The 17663-nt window shown below is 41.0% G+C and overlaps 1 protein-coding gene across 3 annotated transcripts; it reads right to left on the minus strand.

The window, feature by feature from the left end:
• Position 1: 1 nt before the first annotated feature.
• On the minus strand, positions 2 to 15234 carry LOC306781228 (6-phosphofructo-2-kinase/fructose-2,6-bisphosphatase). 3 transcript variants are annotated; one of them, XM_079273978.1, is made up of 14 exons: positions 14959 to 15234; positions 11570 to 11695; positions 8632 to 8728; positions 8439 to 8505; positions 7871 to 7945; positions 7713 to 7769; positions 6944 to 7065; positions 4808 to 5015; positions 4581 to 4727; positions 4337 to 4441; positions 3575 to 3704; positions 3322 to 3384; positions 3154 to 3218; positions 2 to 2241 (listed from the first exon to the last, which is right to left on the minus strand). In XM_079273978.1, the coding sequence occupies exons 1-14, from the start codon at positions 15038 to 15040 to the stop codon at positions 2182 to 2184; spliced, it is 1404 nt and encodes a 467-aa protein (XP_079130104.1). In that variant the 5' UTR covers positions 15041 to 15234; the 3' UTR covers positions 2 to 2181. The 3 variants fall into 3 exon arrangements, 2 of the variants coding, with proteins under 2 accessions (XP_079130104.1, XP_079130105.1); XM_079273979.1 differs by lacking the exon at positions 7713 to 7769; XR_013772195.1 differs by lacking the exon at positions 2 to 2241 and having other exon boundaries at positions 3193 to 3218; positions 3556 to 3704.
• Positions 15235 to 17663: the final 2429 nt, after the last annotated feature.

The raw sequence follows: 17663 nt of genomic DNA on the forward strand, positions 1-17663 counted from the left end.
CTCAGGTATCCATTGTTTATTTTATTGCCAGGACTTTAAGAAGGTAGCAGCTCAGGAAGTAAAGATCTGTGAGAACCGCTTCTACGTCAGCGATGGGGAACCTTCAAATAAACAAATTCGACTTTTTATTTCTCTCGTTGCTGTTGAACGTCATCGATGACATCATCAGTGGTCACACAGCACAGGCTTCAGGACGTGTACACGAACATAAAGACAAACAGGAAGCACGACTTCATACGTTTGCTACCACAACAGCTGGATGTGCGCTTTAAAAGAGCAGTTCTAGTTTTCTGACAGACACTCGTCACATTGTGTGGGAGGAAGTGAACGAGTTTATTTACATGGTAAATATGTGCTGGTGTCCCTCAAAGACCGAAACAAATAAAGGTCCGCTGAGATGATTGTGTTCATTATTGTTTCTCTACGTTTAGGCCTGAGCCCTCAGAGACTTAACTCACCTGGTGACGGGTTCAGTGTGACAGACTGAGGCGCTTGAAATGGTGTAAATATTATAAGAGCCGTCACCACAAACGTCCTCACGAGATCAGAGGTAACGATCAGAAATCTATGTACTTGTTTTGGTCCGAACAGCTTCAACAGGACAATAAATGTTTGATGAGTGAATCTGTGATGTAATAGATTTCGTCCTCACGGTTCTGTAGATTTTAAATGAAGTTAACGGAGTCGTTGGATGACCAGCTCCATGACATGCAGGAGTACTGGACCCAAAGAAAGCCCGACTAAGAGGTGCGAGCTCCCACATCTTCACCTCAGGTCCCAGTGAACCTTAAGAAACCTCAGGGCGCCAGATCTCATGTCCCTCAATACAACACGTGTCAAAGTTAGAAAAACATGTTCCCGCACACGTGTGTGTGTGTGTGTGTGTGAGTGAGTGGAGGGTGCATAGAATCATCATGTATCTTGGACTCATGTGAGACACATCATGGTATATTCGGGCAGTTAAAGTTCCATTTGTCCCCTCTACTTTCCCTCCCAAAGGATTGTGGGATGTGTGGTGTGACTTTGCAAGTTTCATTCAGCATTCACACCAAAGGGACACATCCAGCCAGGAGAAACCCACCGGTGTGATTCAGACTGAAAGTGACTCAAACTTACGAAGCGGTTCAGATTTAAAGGGACAGTTCACCACAAAATCAAAGATGCATGTTTTTCCTCTTCCCTGTAGAGCTTTTTACCAGTCGAGGTCGTTTTAGAGTCAGTAGTTTGGAGACGTCTGCCTCTCTAAACATAGTTTTTATTTTTCTCTGTGTATGTAATTTATTGACCCTAGGGTCACGTGTTTTTTATGCTTTTAAATGTCTGCTCTGTTAAGCACTTTGTGATGTTATGTCTGTGAAAAGCGCTCTACAAATAAAATGCATTCATTCATAGAGGGGTAAACATGCTTTGAGCACCAAAAACAGATCGGTAAACAGAGCTTGTTGTGAGCAGTTTGTATGTAGGAACTATTTTCTTTCAACTGTAGTTCCGACATGAAAACTGCTCACATCGAGGTCTTCTGGAATAACCGGGTCATCATTTCTGTTAAGAGACTTGAGAGACAACGTATTTGGTGCATTAAAGTGCAATATTGTTCCCATTTCAGTCGCCAACAACTCGCAGCCAAACAATCTAGATTGATAAATAGAGCGACAGGTAAGAGGAAAAATAGGTATTTTAGTCTCTAACTCTCAGCAAAGAACTGTCCCCTTGAGCCTCATTCAGCATTGTTGCCACGTTCACTGTGAATCCTCCTCTTCCTCGTCCTGCCCCACCGTGACCACTGACAACAGAATGACACCATCGTCGTGTGGACTCTTATGATGCACCTCTGTGAATGCAGAGACCAGATAACATGATGCAAAGATGGCTCACACCGACATGCCGGGTCAAGTTAACAACTGGCTTGAATGATTAATGCAATTAGTACAAGTGGGGAAGAGGAGGGGCAACAGAGTGACGGGATGAAGAGCAGAAGGCGACGTGAACAGTGTTCAGCAGCTCATTTTTCACAGTCAAGGCAGCCTCTCCTTCACTTGTCACACACATGTGGCCTGAGCCCTGCATTATAAAGTGCATTTACAATGGAAGGAGGCCGCCGTCGCAGAAAGCTCATTACTTCATGACATCACTTCCCTCGAGGCTCTGGGTGGAAGAGAGACCAGCTCCCTGCAGCGGCCTCTAGATGTGGTCTGGGACCGTCTCTAACGCCGCCGCCGGTTCTCTGTCCACGTCCACGTTCTGAGGAAGACACAAACTGATACTTTATTTACCTTCATCTGGAGTTCACTCCCTCAACCCAACTGTTACAGGTTCACTGTGATCGGCTGGTTACACTCGGAAACCAGTGTCTTCTTACAACAAGTAACACACACACACACACACACACACTAATATATATATACACACACACGAATATATACACACACCAGGGTAGGAAATTCACATATTTTTTTGGGGGCAATTTTTGCCCCCACTGACTGAGATCCAGGGCATTTTCAAAAAATTGGGGGCACTTTTTGAAACTTGTGAAATAACATTTAACCGTTGTTCAAAATAATACATATACTTATTTAGGCTTACAATATATGAGCAATTGTCATCAAATGGCAATAATAAGACTATTAGGCAGTCGTCTACAGATTCAAAGTGTTTTCTTAGATTTCTTAAACAAAAAACAAACATAAATCAGACAATCATATTCAATTTTATTCTTATTTCTTTGTGGTTATTTATTGTTATTACATTTTTTAAACAACTATTAACAATTATTAAGTCAACGATGCCTTGATTACATATACATCAGTCATTGTATGGAATTATTGAGAAAGATATTTTTGTAGCACCTCAAATATTGTGACATTACCCATTTTTGTATATGTATTTATATATACACACACACTCACATATATGTATATATATATATATATATATATATATATATACACACATATATATATATATATATATATATATATATATATATGTTTATATATATATATATATATATATAAACATAAATATATGTATATATAACATACTCTACACTAAACATCACAGTAAATTGTAATAACTGATTACAGCAAAAGAACAATAACATCTAAAATACTACCTTCCTCCTCTTTGTGAAATACTACAGAGTAATTCAATTACCTCTGGTTTGTCTCTGTGAGTGTTGACAGCTTCAATGTTCAGGAAGACAGTCTCCACTTTACAACCTGAGAGAATAAAAAAACACAAACCACCACAGGTACAGTCAGAGAACGATGTAAAGATTAGAGGAGTCATGGTGCCGAGGACACGTGTCCAGCAGAGACGCACCGTAGGCCACCGGGGTGAGCTTCAGCACCGTGTGCAGAGGACACTTCAGGTAGGGCAGCTCATCTGACAGGACACACAGAGTCACATTTATCTCATTATAACATGGCACAGATCAGAGGACTCTCAGCTCCAAGCCCATTGGTTCCTACCGAAGGAAGTACATCTTTAAAAACACAAATGTATAGTTTCATCAGTAATCTCCTTAAACAGCTGATCACTGTAGTTGTTCATCACATTGTAGTCTTTTTCTCACGAGCAGTCTTGTCCAGGAAGTAGGCGAGCAGACATCTCATCACCGCCTGGTGACAGATGACCAAAACATTCTCCTGTCTCTCCAGCTCCATGATGACCGGCTCCAGACGCTGGACCAGGTCCTCGTAAGACTGGTTCACAGAGAGAGAGAGAGAGAGAGAGAGAGAGAGAGACAGAGAGAGACAGAGAGAGAGAGAGAGAGAGATACAGAGAGAGAGAGAGAGAGAGAGAGACAAAGAGAGAGAGACAGAGAGCGAGCGAGAGAGAGAGAGAGAGAGAGACAGAGAGAGAGAAAGAGAAACATGAGGTGGTAAAAATCCACGCTGAACTTTGGATTCAACAATCACACAGAACCTCTGGACGCAACACAGCTAACAGGTACCAACTGAGTAATAAAATAATAAAATAAAGTAAAGTAAAGTAAAATAAGACAGACAGACAGAGAGAGAGAGACCAGTTATTGTTTCAAAATAATGAAAAACTTTCTCAACATTTGGATTTAGAACATTGATACTAAAATATTGATAACATCCATTATTTAGAGACACTAAGTCATTATCGCGACTTACATTATTTAGTATTTTTTTTTAAATCAAAGTGGCAGAAATGGGCTTCCATAGAATATTGTCACCCAGTCTGAGCTTTGATTAAAACTAAATTAACTAAATTCAGTGTTTGTTCCCGCATAAGGAGTCCAGATCTGTTCCAGTTCAAACACACACAGACATTCAAAGGAAATGAGTAAAAGAAGGGGTGTGGTCACCTCTCCTTTCGGGTAGCGGTACCGATACTTGTTTTGGTCCCTCAGTGCAAACTCCTCTGGGTAATTCTCCTGAATCTCCTCATACATCATGTCCTCACAAACCCCCTGAGACAGAAAACACAGAAACAAATGTCTAAAACACACACAACCTTCTTCCTTACACAGCAAACAGAGTTTAAATATGTGTATAATCTTCCAATATACAAACTAACAAACTGTATAAAAACTGGATGAACATACTCACAGCGTCTATCTCATTGAGGGCCTTCCACTGTTCATACGGGACCCCCAGGGCCTCTGCGGTCTGGATGGTCCTCTTCATGTGGCTCGTCCACACCTTCAGGTCGCTGATGGACTGCCCACGCATGTACGTCCCCAGAGCACTGGCAAACTGACACACACACACACACGAGGACATGAGACAAGAAACAGGATGTGTGTATAATAAAAAAGACACCAAACACTGCTGACCTTTGCGCCGCGAGGCGACAGACCGGAGTCTCCCCCGATGCGACCCACGAGGTTGAGCTCGCTCTCGCCGTGGCGACACAGGTAGATGGACCTCGGGGTAACGTGTATGTTCATGAGGTAGTACACTATCCGGCTCTGAATGTGGTCCCGGACGCGGTTCACCAGGTACCTGCTGCCCACGTTGAAGATCTTGATGTAGGACAAGCTCCTGCGTAAGGACGTGATGAATGGTTTGACTCAAACAGAGTAGCAGAACTCGACAGTCATCTTCAACAATCGGAGATTCATGGAAGCCCATTTCTGAACTGTGATGAAAATAAGTCATTATAATGAGAAACTTAGTATGACTTAGTGTCTCTAGATAAGAACTTAGTATCTCTAGATAAGAACTTAGTGTCTCTAGATGAGGACTTAGTAACTCTAGATAAGAACTTAGTGTCTCTAGATGAGGACTTAGTATCTCTAGATGAGGACTTAGTATCTCTAGATAAGAACTTAGTGTCTCTAGATGAGGACTTAGTATCTCTAGATGAGGACTTAGTATCTCTAGATAAGAACTTAGTGTCTCTAGATAAGAACTTAGTATCTCTCGATGAGGACTTAGTATCTCTAGATAAGGACTTACTTTCTCTAGATGAGGACTTACTTTCTCTAGATGAGGACTTACTTTCTCTAGATGAGGACTTAGTATCTCTAGATGAGGACTTACTATCTCTAGATGAGGACTTCCTTTCTCTAGATGAGGACTTAGTATCTCTAGATCATGACTTCGTATCTCTAGATGAGGACTTAGTATCTCTAGATCATGACTTCGTATCTCTAGATGAGGACTTAGTATCTCTAGATCATGACTTCGTATCTCTAGATCATGAGTTAGTGTCTCTCGATAAGGACTTAGTATCTCTAGATGAGGACTTCGTATCTCTAGATAAGGACTTAGTGTCTCTAGATAAGGACTTAGTATCTCTAGATAAGGACTTAGTTTCTCTAGATGAGGACTTAGTATCTCTAGATAAGGACTTAGTGTCTCTAGATAAGGACTTAGTATCTCTAGATAAGGACTTAGTATCTCTAGATGAGGACTTAGTATCTCTAGATGAGGACTTCGTATCTCTAGATGAGGACTTTGTATCTCTAGATGAGGACTTAGTATCTCTAGATAAGGACTTAGTATCTCTAGATAAGTACTTAGTATCTCTAGAGCATGACTTAGTATCTCTAGATAAGGACTTAGTATCTCTAGATGAGGACTTACTTTCTCTAGATGAGGACTTAGTATCTCTAGATGAGGACTTAGTATCTCTAGATCATGACTTCGTATCTCTAGATAAGGACTTAGTATCTCTAGATAAGGACTTAGTATCTCTAGATGAGGACTTAGTATCTCTAGATGAGGACTTAGTATCTCTAGATAAGGACTTAGTATCTCTAGATGAGGACTTAGTATCTCTAGATGAGGACGTAGTATCTAGATGAGGACGTAGTATCTCTAGATAAGGACTTAGTATCTCTAGATGAGGACTTAGTATCTCTAGATGAGGACTTAGTATCTCTAGATAAGGACTTAGTATCTCTAGATGAGGACTTCGTATCTCTAGATGAGGACTTAGTATCTCTAGATAAGGACTTAGTATCTCTAGATAAGGACTTAGTATCTCTAGATGAGGACTTACTTTCTCTAGATGAGGACTTAGTATCTCTAGATGAGGACTTAGTATCTCTAGATAAGGACTTAGTATCTCTAGATGAGGACTTAGTATCTCTAGATAAGGACTTAGTATCTCTAGATAAGGACTTAGTATCTCTAGATGAGGACTTAGTATCTCTAGATAAGGACTTAGTATCTCTAGATGAGGACTTCGTATCTCTAGATGAGGACTTAGTATCTCTAGATAAGGACTTAGTATCTCTAGATAAGGACTTAGTATCTCTAGATGAGGACTTACTTTATCTAGATGAGGACTTAGTATCTCTAGATGAGGACTTAGTATCTCTAGATCATGACTTCGTATCTCTAGATAAGGACTTAGTATCTCTAGATAAGGACTTAGTATCTCTAGATGAGGACTTCGTATCTCTAGATAAGGACTTAGTATCTCTAGATAAGGACTTAGTATCTCTAGATAAGGACTTCACCTGTCCTTGTTGTCATCCAGCGGGACGTAGGTCAACTTGTAACATTCGATCCTCTTCAGGAAGTCGGCCACGGCCTCCTCTTTGTCACAGTCTGCATAGTCAGGACTGCTCAGCTTCACTTGCTATTCAGAGACAGAGACACAGACAGAGAGAGAGAACATTTTCATCCTTCATTTTGCTCTTACAACTGTTCCAGAAGAAAATATTCCAATTTGCAAAAAAATACACATTTCTAAAGATTTGCAACTTTTTCTCATCAAAATGTCTCAAAAAATAACTTGACAGATGTTATATAATGTATTTTAACCAAAGAAACAGTTATTGTCGTCATACCTTCTTCGCCAGAAGACATGAAAGAAGACTTTTTTATCCACATTTTTTTACGATAGACTTTTAAAATCTTGGTAATGTTTTTAACGTTGTATTTTTAACCGCATGAAGCCTTCTAGAAGTTAAAGTTTCGGGGCAGCTGTGAATCAGAAAACAGGAAAAAAATTTAAAAGGGGAAGTGAAATTAAAAACTGTGATACCAGCAGGAAGATCATTCTCCATATGTTCAAACTGTCTTTTTTTGGAACAAATGCCACACGTAACTTGGCAGAACGTCAGAGTGTCAGTCTGTTCCACCAATAACACAAATAAGAGGCACACTGGGAGCTCTGCCTCCCAACAGCTCTTGGTTCAAAGCAGTGATCTTGGACCCACAACTTCCTGTTCTGACACACACTCTCACACACACTCACACACACACACACACACACACACACACTTTAATATTTGCAGCGATGATTTCTGGATCGTCACATATCGACTCCACGAAGAAAACCTGGACGGGTGAGAAAAGAAAGAGAGATTGAAGCAGATGTTTCATTTCTTAGGTTTTTGTTGTTGTAACGGAACAAAAAACAAAACAACCCAAGAACAAACCTTGTAACCGTTCTCCTCGGCGAACTGGAGGATGACCTCTCTGCGCTCCAGCGTGGTGTTGGTGGCATCAAAAACCTAAAAGAGCCAAATGTGATCAGTGCTTCAAGTGGGGAAAAAAACAAGTACTTATTCACATGTAAGCGTGTAAATCTGCTGGTATGAGTAATCATTATGAGCCTAAATACGTTAATTCTACAGGCCATAAAAGATAGGAGGAGATATTGGGTTTTGGGGTCCTAACCTATGAACATTTCAGGGTTTTTGACTTGAAACTATGCAACCTTAAAACCTGCATTCTCTCTAATGTTCAGCAGGGGGCGACTCCTCGAACAAAGAGGAGGTCTGAGACGAGGACGTCTCACTCCGGAACTTCTAAACTACCGATAGCAGAACCATTAACAACGGACCGCATCAGTACTCCAGGATTTTACTCATTTAGAACCGGTTCTGATTTTGGGAGGCATCCTTAGTCATTATTAATATATAATTATTGATATCAGACTCACTGTTTACTGTTCATTCTCCTACAGTTGCATCAAAAACATACTGATTTTAGGGTCAGACTCACCACCACCTGCCCCTGCCCTCTGGTGAAGTAGTCACACACGTCTTTGAGGGCAGCGATGGCACAAGCTCTGTGCACAGAAAGAACATTAAGAATGCCATATTTCTAAGAGAACGCCAATCTGATCTGGACGCTTTCATACATATTTGATCGGTTTATACGTAAAGTCACGCATTGGCGGTGAGACGGTTCATACTTGCGGATCTTCATGGCCTCGGTGTTGTCGGGTCGGAAGAACTCGAAGCTGTTGTAGGAACGAGTGGCGTCTCTTCTGTACTGGCCGACGTTAAACACTGAAACAAAAAGAAGATATATCTCCGTAAGAACATGATGAAACAAAGAAGATATCTCTGTAAGAACAAGATGAAACAAAGAAGATATATCTGTAAGAACAAGATGAAACAAAGAAGATATCTCTGTAAGAACAAGATGAAACAAAGAAGATATCTCTGTAAGAACAAGATGAAACAAAGAAGATATATCTGTAAGAACACGATGAAACAAAGAAGATATATCTGTAAGAACAAGATGAAACAAAGAAGATATCTCTGTAAGAACAAGATGAAACAAAGAAGATATATCTGTAAGAACAAGATGAAACAAAGAAGATATATCTCTGTAAGAACAAGATGAAACAAAGAAGATATATCTGTAAGAACAAGATGAAACAAAGAAGATATATCTGTAAGAACAAGATGAAACAAAGAAGATATATCTCTGTAAGAACAAGATGAAACAAAGAAGATATCTCTGTAAGAACAAGATGAAACAAAGAAGATATCTCCATAAGAACAAGATGAAACAAAGAAGATATATCTCCGTAAGAACAAGATGAAACAAAGAAGATATCTCTGTAAGAACAAGATGAAACAAAGAAGATATATCTGTAAGAACAAGATGAAACAAAGAAGATATATCTCCGTAAGAACAAGATGAAACAAAGAAGATATATCTGTAAGAACAAGATGAAACAAAGAAGATATATCTCTGTAAGAACAAGATGAAACAAAGAAGATATCTCTGTAAGAACAAGATGAAACAAAGAAGATATCTCTGTAAGAACAAGATGAAACAAAGAAGATATCTCCATAAGAACAAGATGAAACAAAGAAGATATATCTCCGTAAGAACAAGATGAAACAAAGAAGATATCTCTGTAAGAACAAGATGAAACAAAGAAGATATATCTGTAAGAACAAGATGAAACAAAGAAGATATATCTCCGTAAGAACACGATGAAACAAAGAAGATATCTCTGTAAGAACAAGATGAAACAAAGAAGATATATCTCCATAAGAACACGATGAAACAAAGAAGATATATCTCCGTAAGAACACGATGAAACAAAGAAGATATATCTCTGTAAGAACAAGATGAAACAAAGAAGATATCTCTGTAAGAACAAGATGAAACAAAGAAGATATATCTCTGTAAGAACAAGATGAAACAAAGAAGATATATCTCTGTAAGAACAAGATGAAACAAAGAAGATATATCTCTGTAAGAACAAGATGAAACAAAGAAGATATATCTCTGTAAGAACAAGATGAAACAAAGAAGATATCTCTGTAAGAACAAGATGAAACAAAGAAGATATCTCCATAAGAACAAGATGAAACAAAGAAGATATATCTCCGTAAGAACAAGATGAAACAAAGAAGATATCTCTGTAAGAACAAGATGAAACAAAGAAGATATATCTGTAAGAACAAGATGAAACAAAGAAGATATATCTCCGTAAGAACAAGATGAAACAAAGAAGATATATCTGTAAGAACAAGATGAAACAAAGAAGATATATCTCTGTAAGAACAAGATGAAACAAAGAAGATATCTCTGTAAGAACAAGATGAAACAAAGAAGATATCTCCATAAGAACAAGATGAAACAAAGAAGATATATCTCCGTAAGAACAAGATGAAACAAAGAAGATATCTCTGTAAGAACAAGATGAAACAAAGAAGATATATCTGTAAGAACAAGATGAAACAAAGAACAAGATGAAACAAAGAAGATATATCTCTGTAAGAACAAGATGAAACAAAGAAGATATCTCTGTAAGAACAAGATGAAACAAAGAAGATATCTCCATAAGAACAAGATGAAACAAAGAAGATATATCTCTGTAAGAACAAGATGAAACAAAGAAGATATATCTCTGTAAGAACAAGATGAAACAAAGAACAAGATGAAACAAAGAAGATATATCTCTGTAAGAACAAGATGAAACAAAGAAGATATATCTCCGTAAGAACAAGATGAAACAAAGAAGATATCTCTGTAAGAACAAGATGAAACAAAGAAGATATCTCTGTAAGAACAAGATGAAACAAAGAAGATATCTCCATAAGAACAAGATGAAACAAAGAAGATATATCTCCGTAAGAACAAGATGAAACAAAGAAGATATCTCTGTAAGAACAAGATGAAACAAAGAAGATATATCTGTAAGAACAAGATGAAACAAAGAAGATATATCTCCGTAAGAACAAGATGAAACAAAGAAGATATATCTGTAAGAACAAGATGAAACAAAGAAGATATATCTCTGTAAGAACAAGATGAAACAAAGAAGATATCTCTGTAAGAACAAGATGAAACAAAGAAGATATCTCCATAAGAACAAGATGAAACAAAGAAGATATATCTCCGTAAGAACAAGATGAAACAAAGAAGATATCTCTGTAAGAACAAGATGAAACAAAGAAGATATATCTGTAAGAACAAGATGAAACAAAGAAGATATATCTCTGTAAGAACAAGATGAAACAAAGAAGATATCTCTGTAAGAACAAGATGAAACAAAGAAGATATCTCCATAAGAACAAGATGAAACAAAGAAGATATATCTCTGTAAGAACAAGATGAAACAAAGAACAAGATGAAACAAAGAAGATATATCTCTGTAAGAACAAGATGAAACAAAGAAGATATATCTGTAAGAACAAGATGAAACAAAGAAGATATCTCTGTAAGAACAAGATGAAACAAAGAAGATATATCTCTGTAGGTTATTTTGTCAGGTTATTGTGTCAAATGAAAATATTTTCGTTGTCTTTTCATAATCAAACAGAGAAAGAACAAACAACGTGATGAGTTTGAGGTTTGTGAGTGTAATCACTGTGATGCGACACCTTTGGTCGTGACTCCGATCCAGTTCAGGTATCTGGTGAGCTTCTTAGAGATGTAGGTCTTCCCTCGGGCCGGGAGTCCCACCATCACGATCATGGTGGGGGAGTTGGTGAACTGAGGCACCGACGCTGAAACACACAGGAGGGTTATGTGTATGTTATATCTTGTCACACCAGGCGTTCACGTTAACGAGGACGCACTGTCGCCGACACGGAGGCATAAAAACTGGAAACAGTTTTGTGTATCAGACCTTAGTTTCTTCAATCCTCAGATTGACCTGGTGACCCTTTGAAGGGGCCCGACCCTCAGCTTGGGACCCCGTGTACGAAACGAACTGTATTGAAAGTAGATAAAAGTAGCTACAACGGCAACACGCTGCTCTGACATTGATGCTTCACTGTCGAATAATAACATAATTAATAAAAGGAGACATTTCACTGAACAACATGTACTTTTTCATATTTTACTCAAGTGAAGGATCCAAGTACTTCTTCCACCACTGTTGAAGCATCTTTTGGGCACAGAAGAGAACCATACCTGACCGGGTTTATCCTCCAGCAGAGAACGTGAGTTTCTCCACAAAGAATCACACAAAAAGCACCCGTTTAAATCTTATGTTTGCCAGAAATGTTTTGGGAAATACGTCATTCAGCATAATCAACGACTAATCAACCAAAGAGATCTTGGTGGATTGAGACCAAAATTGACCATTTCGTGGACTAATGGACTAAGAGGAGGCGCCTTTAATAAGATCTTGACATCAGGCCCAACACCACGTGTTCTCACGGTGGCCCCGTGGGGTGAACGTCCCGCCGGTCTCTCACACAGAAGATCCTCGAAACAAACCAACACAGAAACGTTCCCTCTGCTGCTCCACTGACCCTCCATTCATGAGTTTATTAAAGAATAACCCCTCGTGATGTAGCATCTCATTTAAGAGGTCCTATAGACACACACACACACACACACACACACACATCAGCATATTAAGCACAAATTAAAAGCATAAGGAAGTTGATTTCAAGATGAAAAAACAAAGACGTCCTGAAGCGATGGAAAGAGATGAAAGACCTCAGAGAGAGACGGAGGTTATTACGATCAAAAGGAGATCCGTTTTGGGGAGAACCTGCGTCTGATTTCGTTCAAAATTCTGGCGTAAAATAGAAATGGATGTGGAGCACATCTGGTGTGAAGTTAAACTGAGATAGAATAATGCACAAGTATCGACTCGTTACACTGAAGCGAGACGAAAACAAGCAATGGTTGTGTGTGTGTGTGTGTGTGTGTCTGCTACTCACAGCCTCTGCGTTGGCTCATCCTGCTTTTCATCCACGGACCCCATGTCTTCTCCAGAGGATGTTGAGTGAGCGTTCTTTGTGACATGGCTTCACCAGCCAAGTGTGTGTGTGTGTGTGTGTGTGTGTGTGTGTGTGTGTGTGTGTGTGTGTGACAGGACGACGAGATAAAGAGACACTCTCCAGGTGAGAGAACTGATTTTGAACTTTCTCCCAGGATGTCAGCAGTTGGTTGGGAAGGGTGGGAGGAATTTGAGTCAGTCAGCACACCTGATGGGAGCGTCTGATTGGTCGATTCAGCCGTCACTGTCAGAATGAGGCCGTCCACTAATCACTAACTGTGACTCTGAACTTTGCCCCAGCATGCGTACAGGAAGCGGAGTCGAGGGACCACGCTGAGCAGCTCCTTTATGATCATGGCAGATGATGTCTAATGTAACCTGTGTGTGTGTGTGTGTGTGTGTGTGTGTGTGTGTGTGTGTGTGTGTGTGTGTGTGTGCGTGTGTGTGTGTGTGAGAGAGACATACTGGATGTTTACTGTGAGTGTTCATGTTGGTTGTTGCATGTTTTGGTGATGTTAACAGCGACATGTGAAGACACACATCTGTTCAAACCATAAGCAAGTACTTACGAAGTACTTTTACTCAAATACTTTTGTACATTTTTTGAAACTCAGAGTTCGGTATTTGGCCGTAGCCATCTTTTTCTTTTTTTTGCAACCAGCAAACTGAAATATTGTGACTGAGTAGTTATTATCAATTAATTAAATGTTTAATCAAAACAAGTCACGGACTGGAATCAGTCATCAGCGGAGTCCTGTGATTGGTTGAAAGCGTCCCTGCACTTCCCCTGAAGGAGGTCTTGGAGGAACAGATGTTCCCTGGACCTCATCCCTGATCTCACTCACACATCAGCTCATGCAGGAAATGTTCCTGAACATTCCAGGACTTCATAAAGGAAGAAGATACCCCCAATAATTGATCACAATAATTGATCACAATAATAATAATAATAATAATAATAATAATAATAATAATAATAATAATAATAATAGAGTACGATATTTGCTTCTGCAACGTTTTGGATTAAACGTGTAAACTAATAAATAATAGAAATACTCACGTAGAATTATCTTAAAATTGAACTCAAGTACAGTATTTGAGTAAATGTATTTGAAGTACTTTCCATCTCTTTTACTGGAGACACTACATGCAAGACTTGTACTTGTAGTACAATAGCTTTACACTGAAGTACTTCTACTTAATGAGTACTTCTACACCGCTGATGTCACCTCACCTGATGACGGCACATAGTTCACAGGAGTCATCTCATGCAGAGTGTGTGTGTGAGGTTAGTGTGTGAGGTTAGTGTGTGCGTGCGTGCGTGCGTGAGAGAGATGAGGTTAACGTCCATCTGTCTGCTCTTAAAGCTTCCTGTTCAAACCTCACCTGTGCTCTGGCACCGCACGCGCCGCGCCGGTATCCCGCCCTTCCTGGACTCCATTAGTTTTCTTTTAGCAGAGATTTCATCGGACACGTGGGTCGCTCCTCGTAACAACACCCCATCCTCTCCCAAAATACCCGCCTGGCCCTCCTGACACCCCGGGTCCCCGCCATGCTTCCTCGAGCGTGCAGCTCTCTCTCCGGTCCACCGGGGCGGACGACACCCAGCACTCCGCGCGCTGCTGCCGCCGCAGGGACAGACACAGGCAGCACGTGCTGTTCCCAATGTTGGCTGCCAAAAAAACTCACAGGCTGCGCAGAAACATACCACATAACTGACATGAGGATGCAGACATGTGTGTGCGCGTGCACGTGTGTCTGAATGAAACCGATTCAAACAGTGTGTTTGTTTTTGTGTAGCGTCAGTGGGGCGGTGACGTATAGCCACGCGCTCTGCTCGTTAATCAATGAGAGTGATCGACAGTTTGCGTTACGGGGCTGCGCACGCGCACAGTCTCTCAAGCTGCGACACGAATGAATGAAAGAAAGAGGAAGTGGTCTAGTTTATGCGTGCGCGCGCGCGTTTGTGTTACATACATTGCTGTTTAACACGGACATGCGACCGTCGGCTGTGTGTGTGTTGCTGTCACTCACCGTGCGGCCGCTGGAACCGGAGCGCCCTCCTCGCGCCCCCCTGGGGCTCGGTCCGCTCTTGCGCAATCGCCGCTCCGTTCATCCTCCCAATCTATTCCTGGCGGAGTGTGTTATAAGAGTGTGTGTGTGTGTGTGTGTGCGTGTAGCATGGGCAGATGTGTGTCGCTGCCTCCGCTCCGTTGCTGTGTGATGGTCGGTCGATGCAGGCAAGTTGCAGCTTGCCTAAATGGTCCTTAAAATGTGGTCGTCGTCCTCAGTGTGCTCCCTTTCAGTTTAGTATTCCTCCGGTCTCACACACACACACACACACCATCTGCGTCAGGGAAACTAGTTGTAACCCGTCGTTACTTAATCTCCTTCCTCGATGACAACAAACCGCTCTAACTGGTCTCTGCTCAAATAAATGTTCCATCATCCACCACGCCTGTCCTCTGTCCTCTGTCCTCTGTCCTCTGGAGAGCTGCTGCCAGCAGCACCGATGCTGCGTGCTCACTCTGTGTGTGTGCGTGTGTGTGTGTGTGTAGGTGTGTGTGTGTGTGTCCCATTGCAGAAATACTGTTTATTAGTTGTATACAGGCGATAACTTCCAGTTTTTGAAGAGTGAAGTCAGAGCTTCACGTGTTAAAGCTGCATTCTCTCTAGTGTCCACCAGGGGGCGACTCCTCTGGTTGTATAGAAGTCTATGAGAAGATGACTCTACTTCTCTCTTGATTTATTACCTCAGTAAACATTGTAAACATGAATTTATGTCTCAATCTCTAGTTTCAAGTCTTCTTCAATACAGCATGATGTTCATTTAGTACATTATGGTCCATTTAGAGTGACACAGACCATAAAGCAGGGGATGCTTTAGGGCGGGGCTACACGCTGATTGACCAGAGATGTATACGGCGTCTCTACGTGACTCCTCCTCAGTCCTAATATGGTCACTTCCTGTTCACTGGTTGTAAAAAAACAAGATGGCGATAGCGAAATTGCCGAAGTAGAGGCTTTATAATGTCAGTCCACAAACTTCTTATGTGCAATATGGTTGGATACCTTTTAAGATGCAATGACATTGTCACAGCAAAATTTAAAGGGGCACTCCAACTATTTTACAAATAGTTAAGTCGTGTCCACACTTCTCCGTTTCCATTTTAAAACGCATATCGTCTGCTTTGTTTACACTGAGCGGCCACACTACGCACCGAAAGCGGATACGTTTAAAAACGTTCCTGAGGACGGATGAGGTTGAAAAGTCCGCGGTTACCTCGTAGTGTGGACGCCGTCCACGCTTAGACACCCACCTTCGCCACTTGATCGGTTCTTAGCAGTCACGACGTGTCCTTCCCTGATTCGTCTCGCTCCGATCACGTGACCATTTTCCAGAAGAACACAAACAACAGCAGCCACCATAGTCAGAGAACAGACAACGAAACCGAGGAAACAAGTGAGAGACGTGGTGACTAACTTTAGTGACCCATAATCTAGTAAACGTTGATTTGTAAGTGTTCATTTTAAAGTTAAGTAGTTGTGTGTGTGTGTGTGTGTGTGTGTGTGTGTGTGTGTGTGTGTGTGTGTGTGAGAGAGAGCAGACCTGCAGCATTGTAAGTCTGAAAAAGTCTGAAAAATAAAACTTGTAAAATGAAATTTGTCTGTTTGAGTTCATAACTTCCGTTCGTTGGTTGCAAAAAGCCAAGATGGCGACGACCGTAATCCAAGATGACGACGACCAAAACGTCGAACTCGAGGCTTTAATAAAACATCAGTCCACCAACCAATGAGTGACATCACAATGACCACGCCCACTTATTTTATACAGCCTGTGATTGCCACCAACTGAAACGTCTCCCCCGTGTGAGGAGATTAAAGGAGGCCGAAAATACACTGATCCTCTCAGAGATTGATGTACAAGAACACACACACTCACACACACACTCACACACTCACTCACACACACACACACACACACAGAAGAGAAGCTACTGTTCAGGATATGCGTATCCATGTTTATTTATTAGTTGACAGTCGGGGTTAGTTTGTCAGATACAGTTCAGCGCACAATGCAACGAGCAGGTACAACATCAGCACACCTCAATATTGCAGAACACCCCCCCCCCCCCTCTGTATATGTGTGTGTTGAATGCCTCTCACACACACACACACACACACGCCCCTTGCAGTGACACTGATTCATTCATCGTGTTGTCGTCACTGACCTGTTATTACCATGGTACCAACTGATAATAGCACTGTTGTTGTTATCAATAGCAGTATTGTTAATATTTATACCTACATTTTTTTTGTCTTTTTTTTTTTACTACTTTTTTATGCTTCATTTTCCCCCATCGTGTTTATATGTATAAAAGAAGGCTGCGACAGTTACAGACAGACAGACAGACAGACAGACAGACAGCATCAGGAGCAGAGAGACAGACAGACAGACAGACAGACAGCATCAGGAGCAGAGAGACAGACAGACAGACAGACAGACAGCATCAGGAGCAGAGAGACAGACAGACAGACAGCATCAGGAGCAGAGAGACAGACAGACAGACAGACAGACAGACAGGCAGACAGACAGGCAGCATCAGGAGCAGAGAGACAGACAGACAGGCAGCATCAGGAGCAGAGAGACAGACAGACAGGCAGACAGACAGACAGGCAGACAGACAGACAGACAGACAGCATCAGGAGCAGAGAGACAGACAGGAGCCGAGACGATT

The sequence above is a fragment of the Melanostigma gelatinosum genome (assembly GCF_949748355.1).
Source record: "Melanostigma gelatinosum genome assembly, chromosome: 8".
NCBI lineage: Eukaryota > Metazoa > Chordata > Actinopteri > Perciformes > Zoarcidae > Melanostigma > Melanostigma gelatinosum.

Coding starts and splice junctions, on each gene's coding strand:
- LOC306781228 (XM_079273978.1), bottom strand. CDS start 15,040: ATGAACGGAGCGGCGATTGCGCAAGAGCGGACCGAGCCCCAGGGGGGC. Junction 5,016..6,943: donor CTGGATGACAACAAGGACAG/GTGAAGTCCTTA, acceptor GTCCTTACGCAG/GAGCTTGTCCTACATCAAGA. Junction 3,705..4,336: donor ACCGCTACCCGAAAGGAGAG/GTGACCACACCC, acceptor TCTGTGAACCAG/TCTTACGAGGACCTGGTCCA.